The following is a 21053-nucleotide window of genomic DNA, read 5'->3' as shown; positions in this document are numbered from 1 at the left end:
AAAACGTATAAAGTCCTAATGATTTGCATGCCAGTCATCTTAACTGTAAATCTTATTTTACTGGGATGTTTCATCAGCACCAACACTGAACTTAAAATCACGATTTTCCCAATCCCTGGGGATTGGTGTTGGTGAATGGAGAAATTACAGATAGTCAATGCCAGCTGTAATGCTCAGTTCAGCAGAAAACATTTAACACCAATGTTCAACACTAGCTGTCGGAAATATGTCTTTTTTTCCAAGATAAATCCCAACACCATCATGATTTGAACTATTGTGTTGGTGTTGTCACAACACCAGATTTCAACACCGTACTTGAAATCACCTATTGTGGTGTGCTTCTTTAACCCAGTACATGTAGTTGTAAAGGTAGATCCCTCTATGTAAATAATCATTGAATTCACCATAGAAATAACCGCATTAACAAAGTCTGACACTCACATAGTTGGTGTCAGGAAAGGGATGTAAAAAAAAGAATACTCTACATAATCACATTCAAGTGGGTGTGTTTGGATTACATTTTACCAATAAATGGGAAAAAAGGGGTACAGACATATTTTGGGCATCTGTAAACTATAAGTACTTGAGCACCATCGATTTTGCAGCCTTTTCAGAGGCTGAATAGTATATTGACCATCCTAATTTTGTGGGAAAAACTTCCCTGGTGTAATAGCGGAATGGCATAGGCGGATCCAGGGGAGGGGCCCGGGCCCCCCCTATTGGCGGAGCAAAAAAAAAAGAAAAAAAGGGGAAAAGAAAGGAAAAAAGAAAAAGAAGGGAAAAGAGAGGAGAAAAGAAGAAAGATAAGCATAAGAGGAGGAAGATGAGTGAATAAAATACGATGAGGGGAAGACTTTGAAAATGATTTCTAACAAAATCTTTCATGTTGGGATATAAAATTTTCGTTCGTGCTTCGCGCTCGCATTGCCTTTTAGGTGATATCTTGCTCAATATGGACCTTAAAGTTAAAATATCAAATTTTGAAATCAATATACAAAACATATTTCAGCTGGGAAATTGAACTTTCATTATTCTGTTTTATTTACAAATTGATTTTTTAAAGTGTAAAAATTTATGTTTAATGGTCTGAATATTAACAATTTCTGCTTGCGCTGCACGCTCGCAAAATTTGATTTGTCAGGTACCTATTATTTTCCTGTATTTCATAAAGTTCTCAAAATATCCCTATTTAGGTCAGATTTTCAAAACGTATCAGCTAGCGCTGCACGCTCGCATTTTGATTAGTGAATTATGTATATCTCAATATTAATTCTAAAACAAACTACTTAAAATCACCATTTGATGACAATTAATCATAAATTTCTGCTCGCGATTTGCGCTCGCATTGATAGATATTAAACTCATGCATCTTATGCATATTACAGAAGTGCTTTAAATGTCCAGTTTTCAGGCCATAATATTAATAGATTTCGCGCTCTCATGCTTAGGAAGAGAAATAGGAAGATATTCATCATTTTCTTATGATGACATAATGTCCTTATAGAATATCCCGGTCCTATGTCATAAACTCAAAGTAACAATAATGAAAAATACCAGCTCTGTTTTAACTGTGATCCTTTTTCACCTCACAATTTTTCCACAAAGTGCTTGCAATTAAAGTGACCCCTTTTCAGATCGGAATATCATATATTTTTAGCTCGCGCTTTGCGCTCGCTTTATTGATTTTCATGATAAAAAAAAGGTATTTAGAATACCCAAATTCAAAATCTCAACACACGTTTATTCAGATACGCAGCTTGTTCTCCATTTAAATAATTATCCAGTTTTAGATCACAATATAAAAAATTGTCTGCTCGCGCTTTTTGCTCGCATTATTAATGTATGAAAAGTGTCCAGAATTTTTCCGCTCGCGCTTCGCTCTTGCATCAGTACTGTTAAGTTTTTGTCTTATCCTTTCCACGATTACAAAAAGTGCTTAAAATTTCCATTATTCAGGTAGAAATGTCAAAAACTTCAGCTCGCGCTTCGCGCTCGCAATATTTGAATGTTGAAATATGTAACGTCTTTCATGGCTAAGTTCAAGCAGTCCATAACAGGTACGTTTTCGATCAGCTCAAAACGTATATAAAAATTTTCCGCTCGCGCTCTGCGCTCGCATTAATAATGTAAAGAAGATCCCCACTTCCTCATCCTTTTCATGATTTATAAAACTTGAATAGAGTGTCTCGTTCAGTAGGTCTAAATCTCGAAATTTTTTGCTCACGCTTCGCGCTCGCACCCGATCGTTTAATTATATACCTAATCTGTTAAGTTACAAAAAAGTGCTTAGAATTTCCATTCCTTACGGGTAAAAATGTCAAAAAATTTCAGCTCGCGCTTCGCACTCGCATTGTTTGATTTTTTTAAATATGTAGCGTCTTCATCATGGCTAACTGCAAGCAATTCCTTAACAGTACCTTTTCCATCAGTTCATTTCTGCTCGCGCTTCACGTTCGTAATAATTATTCACTTGCATACACATCTTTTATCAGGATAACAAACATTGCCCAGAATGTTCAAAACTTTAGGAAAAAAGTACATAAGATTCCCCCCAAAAAAACAAATAGCTCGCGCTTCGCGCTCGCATTATATAAATAAGGATTATGGTATTATATATGTTTATTCATAAGAATAAAGCTAAGAAGTGACTATTAGGACTACCCATTTAAAGAAACCAAAAATCTCGGCAAATATCATATTTGAGTGGCCGATCGGGGAAAATATGGCTGAAAAAAAATCCGGGCCCCCCCTATTGGCGAAGGCTGGATCCGCCCCTGGAATGGGTACACCTCTGTCCTATAAAGGAGATTACAGATCAATGCAGATAGAACATTGACATCTAGAGATTCTGAAAGAGCACTATATCTGACACAGCATCACCTCGACTCATTACTGGAGCATCATCGTTCTTAAGATATTTTCTTTGGGTTCTTTGTAAATTCCATTGTACTTTAGGCCTACTAGTAGTTGATGATCTATGCATTCCATGCTAACATTAAATTGTATTATATGTTTGAATAGATATGGGAGAGCTTAGAGAAAGAGAAGTACAGCATCAAATCATGGAAAGAGCATACTCTTCATCCAAAGACAATGACAGATGCTACAGTTGACTGGTAGGTTCTTTCACAACTTTTTTTTTTTAATGTCTTTTTGATAATGATTGTACTTTTATGCACCTTTCACTAGGCACTCTTCAGTAATGCATATAATAACATGACTTTAGCAGAACTGGGGCCCGTTGCAGAAAGAGTTGCAATCAATCGCAACTATAAAAATCATGCTCAACTTGATTTTCAACCAATCAACCGCGCATTTGGGACTTACGATTGATTTTTTTTACTTGGGTTTAAACGCAACTCTTTCTGCAACGGGCCCCGGATGTTACATGCACTGCATCTGAGTGAATTCAATTCCTGCCAGATATCCATTTACTTCACATGGGTTTTCAGATTAATTTTGTTGATAAACCTATTAATAAACAAGACAAAAATAGAAATAATGGTTTTGAGATATTCAAATTAATTTTGTAAAAAAACTTATCTACCTATGATCTATCTATTTTTCGAAATAAAAATAAGTGAAAATTAATAAAACAAGTTAAAAGCAATTGAAATATAAGAGTAAATTATTTTTTATATTTCGAGCATAGCCCCTTATCAATCTGTGTATGTACCTTTTATCTATCTTTTCATCTGTCTGTTGATGCATTAATCAATCCTTGGTATCTGTATCTATTGAGATGTCTTTACTAAAATATTGATGCATTAAGTAGATTGTAACTTGGATCTTTGGGTCTGTAGACTTGAGATACATCCACAATACCACAATATTCAATGATACACAATTTTCAAAGTCAATCGCAACATAAAGTTAGCATAACACTGAAACTTTCAACAAAATTAGATGAAAAATAGGAAAGATAACAAATAATATTCACAGTATAGTGATAGACAAATGAGAGAGTCAATAATGTCATTCACTCACTTTCACACTATTGATTAAGGGAAATTTGAAAATATAAAAGCTTTCTTATTTGACATGGAAGCATTGTGGTGTAGTGGTTTTGACTCTCGCCCTGTAATCAGAGGGATGTGTGTTCAAATCCCACCATCGTCTAGCGTCCTTTGGCAATCCTCAATCGGCCATTCTTCTCCAGATGTTACTTTGGGTACTGGTAGGAAGCAACTGTCATTGTGGTTGATTTAGCAAGTGTGCGCCCAACAGGCTGCAAAAAAAGCTATGAATCCAGTGACCGGGTAATAATAATTGTGAAGCGCTTTGAGCATTCGTAGATTGATACCACGCTATATGAAAGCCATTTATTATTATATTAATTATTATGCAATTTCAACATTATTCCTATTTTATTTGTCTCTTTTTATTCAAATCAACTTTGGGTGGACTTTCCCTGTATGGTAAATATTAATTCAGTGTTGAAGTCTGTTTTTCACCTCTTGGTGTTTTTTTTCAGGATATTTGTCATGGACACACTGAATTTCTCATTTTGGAGTGAGACTAATGAGAAGCGTTTTCTGGTGCGATACAAAGATGAGAATCACAGTGGATACTGGTCCATGTGTGCAGCTCTGATGAGGGCATGTGATGTAAGTTATATTATTATCTATCAAGGGTGTTTTAGCTGTGCATTGAAAATATGCATTTTGGTCTTCATGAGATACCATAAATATTTCACTTATTAGAGCAAAGATTTTACTCATGTAAGATTCATGCAATATTGGTCCTAACCCCTGGAATACTCCATTCTAAACCATGCAAAGCCATCTTTATTCTGCTCATATAACATAAATTGAAATTCAAGAAGTTCATAATTTTCTGGAAATGTAAATTAGAATTTAATTGTTTACACCTGTGGAATAAGTCTTATAATTATATTTTTAAGGATTGTAAATACCTTGCAGTGATATGCAATTCCAAATTCATGTGCAGAAACTGAGATATTAATTATTCTATAAATCAAAACTTTAATAAAATCCTATTTCAAATTTGAAGATTATTATGATGTCTCTTTTATTGGAGGGTAGGGCATTACATCACTGTAAAATTGATGGTCATCATTAAGAATGAATGAATGATTAAAAGGTATTGTGTGTTTATATTTGTTCACACTGTGGGGTTTGATATTTCTGATGTATTTGTGTAAATGTGTCAACTTGTGATTACATTTTCTGAAACTAGGAAGGCATTCCTATTACTACTCCATCCTTCTACTCTAAGATCACTTTGGATGAATTGAGACATGTCTTTCGTTCAGAGACAGATACTGGTATCCATCTCCTTGATAAGAGGCTAGAGAATCTACATGATGCAGGCAAAGTACTCCAGGAGGTAAGTTATCTAACTATTAAACTCTTAAAAAAAAGCTAGAGTCTACTTGTCGTGTTCATAATATCACCTATCTGTGGATAATGTGAAGTCCAGGTAAAGTGGTTACTGCTTAAAACTTTTAAAAAATCATTATGTTCTGTTCATTTCTTCTTTTTTACATTGATGGTTATATGTAGGTACAATTGCACTCTTGAGGTAGGCAATCTGCCTTAAAGTATTACTATACTTTTCCACATTAAAAAAACCCATCTCAGAATGTGGTTGCACAGATGTTTTTGCTTGAGATATAAAAGATTTACAAACTATTGTCTGTAAACAAATAGCATATTCATCATCATGTTATTTACTGATTGGTTTTAATATATTTTTTTATATTAACAGAAATTTGATGGATCTTTTGTGAATTGCATCAAGGCGAGTGAGAATAGTGCTGTCAAGCTGATAGAAATTGTTACATCAAATTTCTCTTCTTTTCAGGATGTTGCCACTTTCAATGGCACAGAGGGTAAGGCTTTTTATTCATCAAGGAGACAACTAAACTTCACATTCATAAAAAATGATTAAAAAAATTGTTATTTTTACTGTTCTGATTAAACGTTTTTATTTCATACTGGTAATGGATGTACAATTTAATGTATTGTGATATATTTTTTAGATATCTAAAAGTATTCTATGGGATTTACCATTTTCCCCCATGAAACTTTGCCAGGATGATGAGCTGAGCTTCATGTAAGAAAATTCCCTCTTAGATGATGTCTTTGAATTTTATCTCTCTCCATTCAGTACTAATATATTTTTAGTTATGATAACCCATATTTTATTTGTTGTCTTATTTGAATCGAATGAAGTGAATCCTGAATTTTGATTTATTTTTCATTTTTTTGCAGTATCTCTTTATAAGAGAGCACAGATCCTTGTTGCAGATATTTGGGCATGTTTTGAAGGACAGGGTCATGGCCGATTTACTGATATAGACACCTTGACAATGTTTGCAGATTACAGGTATAAACAAGAATCATAATACTTCTTTCGATTTAAGAAACTTGCACATGTGTAAAGTAATGAATATATTAATATAGGGGGCATATTATGCAAGGTTGTCCTCTTTTACACTTCAGTGTGAATTTAGATTTGAATAAACAGTAGGGCTCTGAAATAATGAAGCCATCACACATTTTCTCGTAGGCAGGGAGGTGGGGGGGTAGCATACTGTGCAATTAGTCCATAATGTCCACATTCAAATTTCATTTTAGTATCAAAAACTAGAAGTGCTTGGTGTTTTGCAGGACCGAGCACGTTTCCCTCACCCACCCCATTATCCCTCATTGCGATATATAGAGCTCATAAATGTACATGAATTTGACAAATAAATACAATTATGGCAACAATGACTCTGCTGACATATTGTCTCTGGACCTTAAGTATTCTTTAGTAACACCTGTTGGGGAATACAAATATAGAGTAATCTGGATATATTTGGAAACCTAACCTTTCAATCTCTGATTTGGATGAAGTTGGTACAAATATGTATAATATGGCAATAGGGGATTTTCACAGATTTCAGTGCAGACAATTTTTGGGGTATTGTTTTTTTTTTTCACTTCTGAAGTTGTAATATGTTTTGTGAACTGACAGAGTGGGTTTGATGACAAATGCTGCTATGGCAAATGCTGTGGCAAGGAATCGTAATGTTGAAGCACTCAAACCTTAAAGCTCATTCTAATTGAAATCTTTAGCCTGTTGTGATTGTAAAATTTAATCTTACCTGAGTTTTACTCTGTCTTTAAAGAGGTATCAATGTAAGAGCATTTGTTGCCAGAGCATATATCATGTCACCAAACAAGTGCAATATTATACAAATAGCGAATAGGCATGAGTGCGATGGTGCGTGATTTTGCACGAGGTGAAAGAAAGTTGAATAGAGCGTTTCTTTCACCGAATGCGAAATCTCGCACCATTGCACGAATAAGAATATTCGCTATTTGTGTTGTACAACGCCTCGGAATCAAGCAAAAATATGGAGATAAAAAAAGAGTTTTTCCCTGCATTAATCTATGAAAAGGGAGCAAAAATATTGAAAGCGAAAAGCAAAATCCCACAAGCCGCGCCCACAAGCGCACTTGATCTTGGAAAACATTGCGCATTTAGCCAGAGGGCTGTACGCGCATTGTCACTTTATTCAATGGAATCGCATTGTGACGTCACCTCTTAAAGCCATGCAAGGGTACATTTTGGACGATACATTTTAGATGGTACGACTTGTGTGCAACGGTACGAATGTGTGACATTGAGCATCCCATTTGCTAGCGTACAACAAGCTAAGTAGGAGTTGTACAATGTACCTTGTGTAAGTGATGTGGCAGTGACAATCAATGGGGGCATTGCCTCAAGAGCAGCAGTAACTTTGGGTTCACAGTAAAGATCATCTTCTGTGTAGTCAGTGATGTACAGGCCTTCTAAACTTTTGACATGGCTAAAAGCAACATACTGCATTCCAACTTGGAATGTTCATTTGCAGCTAACTGCACAGGCCTGGAGAGTCATCCCTTGTGTACTGTGCATGCCCAGGCCAGTCAGAGAGGATATTGGTGTCATGTGATCTTGACGTTCTGGAATATGAATTGTTCAGTAATTGGTGTAATCTGCACGCAGGTAGGAGGGAGTCGTGTTGGAGGAGTGAGTCGTCTGCTGTTGACACGTACGTCCTGATTATCAAATAAGACCCATACACACTTGCGTTGTCCAAGGTTGGTTTTTGTAGAGGTAATATGCATAACAGTCCCCATTACACCATTGCACAGTCCATCTGCTATATCTAAATTGGTGGTGAGCATGATGCGAGCATTGTTGGCTATCCTGATAGAGGCCTGAAGCATAGTATTGACCTTGGGTGCTGGGTTGTCAAGTTTTTAGTTGAGCCTCCATGGGGTGAGTGACATCTGATGCATGCACTGTGATAGCACCAGAACGTTTGTCTAGCTGGGTGTTGTTGTAATCATCTACATCTCTGTTTAGTGGATAGAAGTGTAAAATGTTGTCTGGAACTTGATGATCCTCAAAGACACTAGAAGTAGTAGTTATTACGCTTCTCTCAGATTCATTTAAGGTGGATGGTTTTGTCTTGGACATAATAACAGAAGGTTAGCAAATGTCATATCAGATATTTGTCTCATGATCTCTTCCAGCTCCCACAGTGCAAATTGAGTCCATGGTGATTCAGAGTCTTCCAATATCGATCTTGTACAGTGCACGGTCTGCTACAGGTGGTATTTGATAAAAATCACCAACAGCAAGTACAGAGACGTTGCTAAAAGGATTCTTACTCTGTTTGATTTGTTGGAGTAGTTGATCTATATACATGAACATCTTTTTTCCCAACATGTCACAAGAGGAGAGGTCTCACTAACCTCATTCATCAAGAGCATCACTTTGATTCCTGGCTTGTACTTGGAGAAGGGTATGAACTGTTGATATCAGTAGATTCTATTTCTCCTGTCTTGCTTAGTTGGAGCTGTGAGTCTGTTATAAGAGCTGCTTTACCTTCACAGGAGATACGAATCTCATGATCCCTTGGAATGTCTGCAAAAGAAGGATGTTTTTGCAGCAAAAACTGGAATGTATCAGCTACAAGGTTTGTACATACTTTTTGGTAAAGATGATGACCAAGGTACTGTAGCTTTCTCTTTAACTTAACTTTGAATACTTGGAGACAGTGTCGCATACATTGGCTGCCACACATACTACAGGTCCATGGATTCCTCTTTGTATTCCTTTTGGCAGACATATGATCCTCATGAAGAGTATAACAGGTGCCAAAAGAGAGTGTTCAAGTGTGTTGAGGTCCTTAAAATCTACTGGCATGCTGATAGGTTTGAGATTATTTCCTTTGGTGGCTAATGGATGTAATTTACCTGTTGTCATAGACTTATGACATACTAAACACATCCACTGATTCTCCTTTTGATCACTCAGCTGACACGCTTGCACTAATTCGGCATTGTCTTGATAATTTGTAGGTATGTATTTCAGGACCTGGGTCTGAACCAAAATCTCTCACACACACTCAACATGTGTGATCTTGAAGTTCCGATATTTTTTGTTGAAACCTGTGCAGTACTTTATTGATGTCTTTGAGCTTTTCAGATTCTGCCAGTTGTCTGTCTGCTCCTTTTTGCTTCTGTCTTTCCATGACTTGTGGTTGCTGCCTTTGGTTTTATTGACGTATCTGCCTGGCAAACTTCACTTTAGCTTGCTGTCTGTGGGCTGCTTCTCACATTTGTCGTGCATCTTTGACTTCAGCCTGCTGCCTCTGGGCTGTTTCTCGCTGTCTCCTAGCTTTCTTTACATTCTGATGGTGGTCATGAATCTTCCGTTTCTGTTTGACTTAAGGCTGCAGCCTATGGGCTTTTTCCCGCATTTGTCTGGCCTGTTTTACTTCAGCCTGCTGCCTCTGGGTTGTTTCTTGCTGTCTCCTAGCTTTTACATTCTGATGGTGGTCATGAATGACCTGTTTCTGTTTTCTTGCTTGTTTCACTTCAGGCTGGTGCCTCTGGGTTGCTTCTCTTCTTAGTCTCTTCACATCTGGGTCACTGCGATTAATCTTCTCTCGTAATTGCTGGTGCTCTTTTACCCCTGGTTTCTTGAGCCATTTGTTATGGTATTGCTTTTTCTGAGATTGTTTTTCAGCTTGCTGTTTGGGTCGATTGGTCTGTAAAACTCAAGTTGATGCTGTGTAAAGTGCACTGAGCAAGGGTCAATACTTGAAGATAGTTGGAGGGAAATTGACAGTTGATGAATATGGTTTGCCACCTGGTCTACACAGCGTAATGTTATTACTACAGACGTGCCATCTGCTGTCCCCATACCATTTACATTCGTGGAATGTGAGTCAAAGACAAAACATCCATGTTATGGTCCTAAGTTGATCAGCATACAGGTATAACTGAGGGCCCAGATGCTCGGAGAAGCTTGTTGGTTGCTGCTGTTTCAAGATAGGACTTCATTTGCTCAGAGAGAGAGTAGATGTTTGCTGCGTTAAAGAAGAGAATGTTGAAACGATTACCTCGAAATTGTACCAAGGGCAGTGATCTCAGTTTATTTCTTTGGAGGAAGTCCTTGCAATACACCTTAAACTGGCTGTAGTTAACAGATTTCTCATCTCCTCCACGGGCAATGGCCTTTGAAGCAGATCGGATCAACCTCACCACACCATTCTCGTTTTTTAGAGCAAGTCCTTTGACAGCAGCCCCTGACCACTTTCCTTCAAACATCTCCACCTTTGTAAGTGTTTTATCCGACACTTCTGCATACTGGACCAAACTGTGGAGGCCACAGAAAATGAAGATTAACTCTCAATGGGTCTTCTTTCTTCTTCTGTTAGCTTGTCCCAGTTGTCATGCACTAGAGGTAGAACTTCATTCCGCGTGATCACTCATGGTGTTCTGAATGTGACCAAGAATCTCCTTTCCAGCATCACTGGCTTCTTCAGCAATGTCGTCTGTATCTGCCAAGACCTCCTGGAAAGTCAAAAGGGTAAAAGGGTGTAATTTGCAGATTTAGTGGTTATGTCCCTAAAACCTAGGACATAGTACCTCTTGTCTTCATCACTGATGTGGTATCCCATCACCTTCTCCCCAAATTTAGACGTTTCATCGGAATACAAGGTAGTGCTTTGTTTAGAGGCTACGTCTTGTGATATCTGCTGCTGCGCAAGGTATAATCGCTGTATATTCATATTCTCTACCGTTGATTTACTTGGGAGTCTTTCACAGGATTTGCCTTTCAAATTCGAGACAACAGAATTAATACATGGTGCAACTTTTGTCACTGCAACATGATTTTCTCGCAAGTCATAGACACATCTGGTGAGATCGGTATTGTAACAATGCATTTCGTTGTCATAACTTTCTATAATCTCTTGCTTCTTACCATGCTCAATTAGCCTTTTGTTTTCATCTTGGAGTTCGGTGATTGTCTTCTTCATACGTGCCACCTCCTTCTCTAGCTCTACTATCTTTCTTTCACATTCTTCATGGTCAATCCTATCTTCAAAAGTTTTGGACCTCTTTCTCTAGTAATCTTCTCGCTGAAGGGCACGTTTCAGATTTTGCCTGCGATCTTCAGATTTCTCTTTCTGATGCTGAAGTTGTCTTTTGGTAGCATCCAGTTCCTCTTTTTGTTCTTTGAATTCTACAGTCAATTCCCTCGCTGTCTTTTCAAAAGAACAAGAGTCATGATGCATACATATTCCAGAGGTTTTGGGAGTTTGTCTATCTGGTCAAGACGTTGGGAATGAAAATTCTCCTTTCATAAATTCTAAGTAGGCTGCTAATCTTGACTCAATTCCTTTATCCTTCTGTAATCTTTTCCTGTCCCTCAACAGAGACACAGACCTTCTAAGAGTATCGGTGGTTACGTTAAGCTCAGGTCGTAATGACTTCAGATGATATGCCGTCGCTGTAACAGATTTCTCCTCCAGCATATCCAGAATTACTCCATTTGTAAAAGCAGGGTTACCTTTTTTTGTGTGTTTTGTATTTGAGGGGGTAGTAGGAAGGAGGGATGAGAATTAAACATAGGAAATAAGATATTGAAATGAACATTTAAAGAAAACATATCTTGAAATGGTATTCCCTGTAATAATACACGAAAGGAGGAAAGATGACTTTCTCATTATTTTACTGTGGGGGGGGTGGGGGCACATATATCACTTTTCTTAAGCATTGTCATGTCGCACCTCAATAACAACATCTAGAAAAGGGAGAAAATTAGGCTGCAGGATTACACAGATCACTTTTCTTAATATTTTCATGTCGTTCTTCCATGCATAACATCTGGAAAAGGGATAAAATTAGGTTATAACAAGTAATTGTAAAAGAAGAAAATGGTTATAACTATCTGTAACTTTTCATGTCAAATTTTGCCTTGACTTTTAAGCTCAGGTCATGAGAACGTAAGATGATTTGTTGTTGCTGCAACTGGCTTTTCTTCCAAAAATCCTATAACTGCTCCATTTGTAAGAGCAGGGTTCCTATTTTTATTTGAGGTTGGAGGAAGGAAAATATGAAGTAGAATCTACATTTTTGAAAGTGGAGGCGCGATAGCTCAGTCGGTAGAGCGGGGGATTCGTATTCCGGTGACCCGGGTTCGATTCCCACTTGGTGCGCTAGTGCCCTTTAGTAAGGCATTAATCCTCGGTACCAGGTCCTTCGGAGGGGACCTTAAGCCGTCGGTCCTCTGGTTGCTTGCTTACAAGCATTCATGCTTTCTTAGCAATCAGGTAAAAAAATCACCAATCACCGAAAATAGATCACTCTTTCTTCTTGAAAGATCTTAGAATACATATCTTAAGATGCTATTCCATGTAATGATACAACTCGGGAGAAGAGTTAATAACTTTTCATTTATTATGTGACTGCGGCGAAGAAGAAAAAACAAACATGAAACAAACAAAAAGCATATACTATGTAGATGACTTTCCTTGATGAGCAGTTATTTGTGGTACCTCAATAAAAACATACGGAAAAGATGTAAATTATATAAACAGTTATAAAAAGTTTAAAGAAATGAAAGAGTAGATCATCTTAAAATTGTCACTCAACTGTGACATAAATGTAAGGAAACAAGAAAGCATGATGATGTACCCCATGTTTATCTCGCCTGCGAAGCAAAGTGAGACTATAGGCGCCGCTTTTCCGACGGCGGCAGCGTCAACATCAAATCTTAACCTGAGGTTAAGTTTTTGAAATGACGTCATAACTTAGAAAGTATATGGACCTAGTTAATAAAACTTGGCCATAAGATTAATCAAGTATTACTGAACATCCTATCAGAGTTTCATGTCACATGACCAAGGTCAAAGGTCATTTAGGGTCAATGAACTTAGACCATGTTGGAGGAATCAACATCGAAATCTTAACCTGAGGTTAAGTTTTTGAAATGTCATCATAACTTAGAAAATATATGGACCTAGTTCATGAAACTTGGACATAAGGTTAATCAAGTATCACTGAACATCCTGCATGAGTTTCACGTCACATGACCAAGGTCAAAGGTCATTTAGGGTCAATGAACTTTGGCCGAATTGGAGATATCTGTTGAATTCCCATCATAACTTTGAAAATTTATGGATCTGATTCATGAAACTTGGACATAATAGTAATCAAGCATCACTGAAAATTTTGTGCAAGTTTCAGGTCTCATGATTAAGGTCAAAGGTCATTAGGGTCAATGAACTTTGGCCGAATCGGGGGTATCTGTTGAATTACCATCATAACTTTGGAAGTTTATTGGGCTAGTTCATTAAACTTGGACATTAGAGTAATCAAGTATCACTGAACATCCTGTGCACATTTCAGGTCACATGACCAAGGTCAAAGGTCAATGAACTTTGGCCGAATTGGGTGTATCTGTTGAATTACCATCATAACTTTGAAAGTTTATGGATCTGATTCATGAAACTTGTACATAAGAGTAATCAAGTATCACTGAATATCCTGTTTGAGTTTCACGTCACATGATCATGGTCAAAGGTCATGTAAGGTCAATGAACTTTGGCCATGTTGGGGTTTTTTGGTGAATAACCATCATATCTCTGTAAGTTTATTGGTCTAGTTCATAAAAAGTGGACATAAGAGTAACCATGTATCACTGAACATCTTGTGCGAGTTAGAGTAGTATTCAAAGTCAGCACTGCTGCTATATTGAACCGCGTGATGCAGGTGAGACGGCCAGAGGCATTCCACTTGTTGAAATTTTGTCATAACTTAAAAGTTTATGGATCTAGTTCACAAAACTTTCATGTAGTGTCATGGTGTATCACTAAACATCCTGCCTGAGTTAAGGGTAACATAACCAAGGTCAAAGGTCATTTTAGGGTAAATGAACTTAGACCATGTTGGAGGAATCAATATTGAAATCTTATCTAAGGTTAAAGTTTTTGAAATGTCATCATAACTAAGAAAGTATATGGACTTAGTTCATGGAACTTAAACATAAGGTTAGTAGTGTATCACTGAAGATCCTGCCTGAGTTTCTTGTCACATGGCCAAGGTCAAAGGTCATGTAGGGTCAACAAACTTCAATCATGTTGGGGGTCTTTGTGGAATTGTTATCATAAATGAAATTCTATAGATCTAGTTCATGATACATATAGACGTAAGGGTACCCGGTAATCAAGTATGTTTTGCACACATTTCTTGTCACATGATCATGGTCAAAGGGTCATGTTGGGTCAATGGACATAGTATTTTATTATCCAATGAGTGTTTTCTTTTGTGAATAAGTATTCAATAGCTGCTATATCAAATTGCGTAATGCAGACGAGACTGCCAGAGGTATTCCACTTGTGAATGATTATTCAATAGTCGTTTTCAAAGTTAGCACTGCAGCTGTATTGACTCACGTAACACAGGCGAGACTGCAAGAGGCATTCCACTTGTTTCCATATTTTGGGGCAGACGTAAATTATTTCCTGATTGATACTTTCTCTGTATTCCTTGTCTACAAATTATGAAGGGATCTCATAACTCCCATGTTTATATTTTGTGTTAGGTCAAAGTGCTGAGTCCATCAAAGCTAATTGAATGGAAGTGAAATATATAATTGCACATGTAACAGACAAAACCTTAATTTGATTGCTAATAAGATTGATAACTTGTTTCAGGGTACCACAAGGTTTGAATTACTTTGGTGTCTTGAGCTATTCTGATGCCTTGAAGAAAAGACTGGTTAATGAGACTAAGCTGTTTACTCCAGGAGAGAGATTAGAGGTTGAGATCAGAGGATGTTCTATCTGGGCTGTAGAGGTACAGTATATATCAAACCAATTATCAGACTAGTTTCATAAAATAATTAATGTTTTATTGATATCTGAAAGGGTACATGCATGTAATATAAAATTCTTTGGACTGCCGGATTCATATTTTTCTGATGGAATATATATTTTTTAACACATTTGAACACATTGGAGATCTAAACTTAGAAGTTGAAATTGAAACTTTATTTACCACAATCTTCATAAACCATACAAATCAAGAAATATGACTATTTCAACAAAATACATCCCAAATGAGTATATTTGATAATAGTGGAGGGATCACTGAAAAGTTACAAGGAACTTATAAATTAGTGATCCTGAAATTAACACAAAACAACACAATTAAAAAACAAATGCAGTAAGGAAATAGAGAACAAACAAACATAACATGTATACAATTGTATCTATATCAGTATTACTATAAGACTTTCTGCATTAAGCTTTTAAAGGTTTTGCACTGCTCAATATTTTGAGGGATCTTATTCCAAATAATGGGATCCCAACATAAAAATATATTTTTTTGAGAAAGAATAATGACCATATATTGCACAAGTATCAGCTGAATTTCTAGTATTATATCTATGTATATCTCCATTGGTTTGAAAAATGTTGTCAAAATTATTAAGCAAAAGGTTGTTATAATAGGAATACATAAAAAGATACTGGTAATTGAAAATCATGTAGTAAAGAAATTGGGGGTATATTTATTTTATTTTTTTATTAATGGATCACATCACACTTAAAATCAATTGCAATAGCTTACCTTACAATTTTATTACATTTGTATGTTTTGAAAAATTAAAAGGCTGTAAAAAAATCCCCATGTTTAAACATATTGTAATTAAAACAATAAGACTTACAATTGATTTTGAAATTGATCATAAATTGATTTCATCACACTTAAAATTGAGTGCAATTCTTTACTTACAATGCTACACAATTTTCTTCTTTTTGTTTAATAGTAGGGCTTATCTACATTTTCAAACAGATCGAAGCTCTAAAATAAGACTTATAATCAGTTTTGAAAATGTTGATAAATTGATTTTATTGCATTGAAAAATACCAGTAATTGTTTCTTACCTTACAATGTTAAACCCTTTGTATGTTTTTAAAATCTCCCTGTTTGGCCTGCTCTATAAAAAGCTTACATAAATGACTTTTGATTTTTCTTCATTGCCAAAAATATTGACTGGCTGGTCAATATTTTTATCAGAGATGGCTGGGTTTGAAAATATAAATATGCCTGTAATGAATATCATGTGACCAGCTATTGACCAATCAGAATTTGGTTTCTGTGCTAGCTATCTAATATTTCTCTCTATTCTTACCTCACATCATGAAGTACTTATTAAATCCATGATAATTTGAAAACAAGTATTAGAATTGTATATGAACTTGAAAACAATGACAAACTGTATCAGAAATGTCCTACATACAGGGGGTCTGATTGCTTATTTCATAGAAGAGTATAATAGGGCGATTCCACAGTAGAACTTCAAAAATATCATAAATTTCACCATGCTTTCAATAAGTCATAAGTAGTGTAATATTTTACTATGATACCTAAATTTTATGAAAATTATGAGTTTTAACCAAAAGTGAAGACAGATATAGTTATTTTGGGGGGAGAACAATGGAATTTTAAATTTTCAATAATTTTGCTCATTGAATAGTCAAGTACAAATTCCGCCAGAAACAATTATTTGCAAAGCAAGAGAAGATTGAAAATATTGCAGGTCAATAGAATAATATATCATTGATGGTTCCAAATAAATTCTACAACATTTTCATGATCCATAATAGGGGCAGCCCTGATTTTTCCGAACCTATTTTTGGCAATGTCCCGTACGACACATGACAATGCAAAAGTTTTTCCTACAATTTTATTTTTGATGATGCAATTTCATAAAATCAGTTTCTCTTTCTTTGACCCATGGGTGATCGATTTATTCCATAAGGATCTAATTACTGCCCTTCACTTTTCAATTATTGTCCTATTAAAAGTTGTCCCGTACGACACACGCTGTGTCGTACGGGACATGTCCCGTACGACACACAATATAATAATGCATTTAATTGCAGGATTTGGATTCAGAAACCATAAATAGTAGGCATATTTAAATTCATTTAATTGATTTAACATAAAGTGAACTGAAAAAGTACTTTGTTTATCTCCATAGAACATGAAATAGGTGATTCTAAACATTTTAATTGATTTCATGTAGGCTTATTCTTTTGTGAATCCCTTCAGCTAAACTGGTGATTTTCACTGATCAGAGCAGGTTAATTTCTTTTCATTGAGCATGAAAAGAAAACTCATTTATTATTTCAACCTAGCCTGGAAGATGACTTCCTCTTGCATGCTAATGTGGAATTATTATAAGATGTAAAAAAATACATATCAATCATCATGATCATCTAGTTGGACTTCCCTTGATGATCACTATTTTTTAAATACAGTATTGAAACTCCTTACTTTTTTCAAGTTGTAAACAAAAATCTGGAAAATAAGACAAACCATATGGTTTCATGAAATGCAGATGGGTTTGAAAAAGCAGAACCACATTTCTTTAGAAAAAAAATTGTGACAAAAAAGCGAAAAAAGTGACAGTTGTGACATATATCATGTAGATATACATTTTATTAAAAAAACATAACATTTTAGCCCCATAATTTACACAAAGTTTCATTCATTCATTGTTTAGTGTTTGGAAATCATCAATTAATTCCCTAAAATATAACTTCACACAAAACCTGAAGTTTTTCCCATCATGAAAAAATTATAACATATTGTTCCCAATTGTATATATTGATATTGAGGTTACTTAATTGTATTGTCTTGAATGACTACTTATTAAAAGATTTTTCATGAATAAGCAAGAATTTAGGGGCAATGCTCCTTCTGATTGATAAAAAAAAGTTCATGTTTATTTATTCAGGCTGCCCAGTACAACACGCAAGTGCCTGTACAACACACAAGTGTCCCGTACGACACACAAGTGTCCCGTACGACACACAAGTGTCCTGTACGACACACAATTGTCCCGTACGACACATTATTTTGTTTATGATATATTGACAGAAATATTCACCTAATAGCGGTTTCTAACCTAATGAATGTATTAGTTTGATAGGATTATCATTACCATCAGCCAAATAATGTGATTGAAGAAGTCAAAGTGGCATAAAGTAAGAAAGTTTGGCTTCAATTTAGAGATGTCCCGTACGACACATTTTGAATGTCCCGTACGCCACAATGTTCTCGAAAATTATAATTTGTTTTATTTATTCATGAATGATTATTTTGCGTTCTTTTATAAATGTGTTTGTTCTTGGGTAATTGAGTGTCAATTTGAGTTCAGTTTCTATGAAATTTATCTGCCCAACTCACAGACTTTTGAGTACAAACTTGAGGTTTCTAAAATAGCCCTTTTTTCTGCGTCCGTACGACACATTACTATTTTTAATCTGTATTATACAGGATGTGAATTCAAGTCATGTTAAGTCTTGGTTTTTCTTACACTCTGGTAGTAGTTGATGACCACCTATAGTTACTGGAATATTTTTTGTTTTTTCTTGTCAAAAACTGTCAAATGTTCTCTAAATGTCCCGTACGACACGTATGGAATCACCCAATAGAGAAAAGTAACTGTTCTAGAGAAGTATACTTCACTTGAGGTAAAAGATTTTTATAGTTTTACACCTGACATGTTCATGATATTGGCAGGATTTTGAATACATTGATTCAATTAATTTGATAGTAACTAATCAGATGAAATAAAATGTAGAAAAATAACTTACCAAACATGTGTAAGATTGGATGGTCAAGGGGAGGCGCAATGGGTCATCAATATTATATATTTATTGGAAAAGCATCGTCCCAAATATGATTAGCATTTCATACTACATGTATATGGTTATTGTCCGTATTTTATTTATTTGTTCATCATGTGTCAATATTTGCCCAAAGTACAATGTATTTGTATTTGTGTTCTCTTCTCATATTTGTAGTTGATCTTACAAGAGATGAGAAAGATACGTGAAGGAGACCCAAGTAAAGATGACATTATATTGAATAGTATCATCATTGACTTCTATCTCTGGACTTACTGCAAAGATCATAGAGAAGACATGGAACATATACCAATCCACAAGATTAGATCCATCTACTATTGAAGATCATGGTTCTATTTAGTTTTATTTGTATTGCATGGAAGATTATATCAAGCCTGATATTGGCTATTCTTATTTTCATTTTTGTCTCACCTGCAGAACAGAACTGAAACACAGGGCCAGATACATAAAAAGTAGCAATTGCTGTTAAGCATTTGCTTCAAGCACAATCAATAGCAAGCCAAGCAAAAGATCATGCTCTAGCAATTGCTTTATTTCATATGCTAACCCTTTGCTAGTGCTTGAACCCTTGCCTTCAGAAGGCAATTGCTAGCGGTTTGAACAATAGTGATGTCACTCTGGCGCTAACACGACTCGCACAAAATGAAAGACTCAAACGCAAAGGTGTGGCAGTGCAAATTACCACTTCTTTCATATAACATCATTTTCTCAGACGTGTCAAACTATCTTTTTCTTTATGAAAAAACCTTATATTTAAAGGTCATTTTGAAGTCAGCATTAAAGTTTACGTGCAAGACTCCTATGACAAATGTTATTTCATCCCAGTTATTTTACAATGAACTTTCGATACGATTCAGTTGCGTGCCCTCGCAAATTGCGATATTTCTGGTTACTTTCAGAAGTGGGGGAGACACAACATGGTTTATGCCTTGTTGTGCATATGTAATCAATCAAAAGCAATTGCTACATTTTATGCATCTGACCCATAGACATGACTTCAACTTTTCATACCCCCGTCCTAGACGGGACATATTATGGTATCACGCACCGTGTCCATCTGTCTTTCTTTTCATCCATTAACTTTTCCTTGTAAAGGCGATAACTTCAGTTTGACTTAACCTAGGCTCATATTATTTGGTGATTATGATACTAGGATGGATCCTAGGAAGCCTCTTGATTTTGAGGTCAAAAGTTCAAGGTCATGACATATTTCATCTTACCCTTCTGAAGTCCTTGTAAACGTGACAAGGTAAGTTTAACTTTAGGCTCATGTAATTTGGTTTGTATGATACTAGCATGGATCCCAGGCAGCCTATTGATTTGTAGTTCAAAAGTCAAGTCACCACCAACGAACGTAGAGGGCAGCAACACACAAGCGTGTTGCTCTAAGGAAGGTCAACTCGATACGCGCATGCAACTGAGCTGCGCGCATATTTTATTGTTCATGACAACGAAATCAAATGCCGATCAAATACAACAACAAATTAGTAGTGATCAAGAAACGAATATGAAAGAATATGACTACAACGATATCAAAGATAACATTAAAAAATATGTTGAGGGATATACATAAATATGAAAACATACTTTGATATTTAAAACTTTACAAATGCAAGTTTCAGGAAACTAAAATAATTACCAAATCGGTGATTGTTGTTATCAGCGATTTCACCAGACGGCTGAATTAGGTGATTTGCGCCGAGACGATTTTGTGACCACTCGCAAAGCATTTCGGGATTGAATATGTCCCCCTTATTTTCTCTGGGCTCTTCGCTGAACCCATCATCATTCTATGCTTAAGCTACATTATGCTCCGTCGTCTGCTTAGATTTCAACCCCCTAGTCTAGCACTGGTTCTGCTAGGCGTCGATCAGCATTTATCTGCAGTCCATATAGGCCGTGACTCATTTATTTATTTATTTATTAGAGCAGGCAGCAATGCCAATGGGTATTAAAAAAATAATTCACGTATCTATCAGTAGTATGTTATCATTTCTTTTCACCATTTTCCCCAAAACTTATAAATTTAGAA

The 21053-nt window shown here is 35.9% G+C and overlaps 1 protein-coding gene across 2 annotated transcripts in view; it reads left to right on the top strand.

Annotated features, from left to right (window-relative positions):
- The window catches only part of LOC121410123 (queuosine salvage protein-like), a 39078-nt gene extending 18715 nt beyond the window's left edge, over window positions 1-20363 (top strand). For both annotated transcript variants that reach the window (XM_041602007.1, XM_041602008.1), the window contains exons 3-9: window positions 3022-3116; window positions 4475-4607; window positions 5200-5349; window positions 5731-5854; window positions 6237-6351; window positions 15014-15155; window positions 19178-20363. In XM_041602007.1, the coding sequence (XP_041457941.1) occupies window positions 3022-3116; window positions 4475-4607; window positions 5200-5349; window positions 5731-5854; window positions 6237-6351; window positions 15014-15155; window positions 19178-19342 (924 nt within the window). In that variant the 3' untranslated portion in view covers window positions 19343-20363. The remainder of the gene's footprint in view (window positions 1-3021; window positions 3117-4474; window positions 4608-5199; window positions 5350-5730; window positions 5855-6236; window positions 6352-15013; window positions 15156-19177) is intronic.
- Window positions 20364-21053: the final 690 nt, after the last annotated feature.

The sequence above is a fragment of the Lytechinus variegatus genome, chromosome 3 (genome assembly GCF_018143015.1).
Source record: "Lytechinus variegatus isolate NC3 chromosome 3, Lvar_3.0, whole genome shotgun sequence".
Taxonomy (NCBI): domain Eukaryota; kingdom Metazoa; phylum Echinodermata; class Echinoidea; order Temnopleuroida; family Toxopneustidae; genus Lytechinus; species Lytechinus variegatus.
The sequence above is the reverse complement of the archived record's forward strand: the minus strand, read 5'-3'. Positions and strand labels throughout refer to the sequence as shown.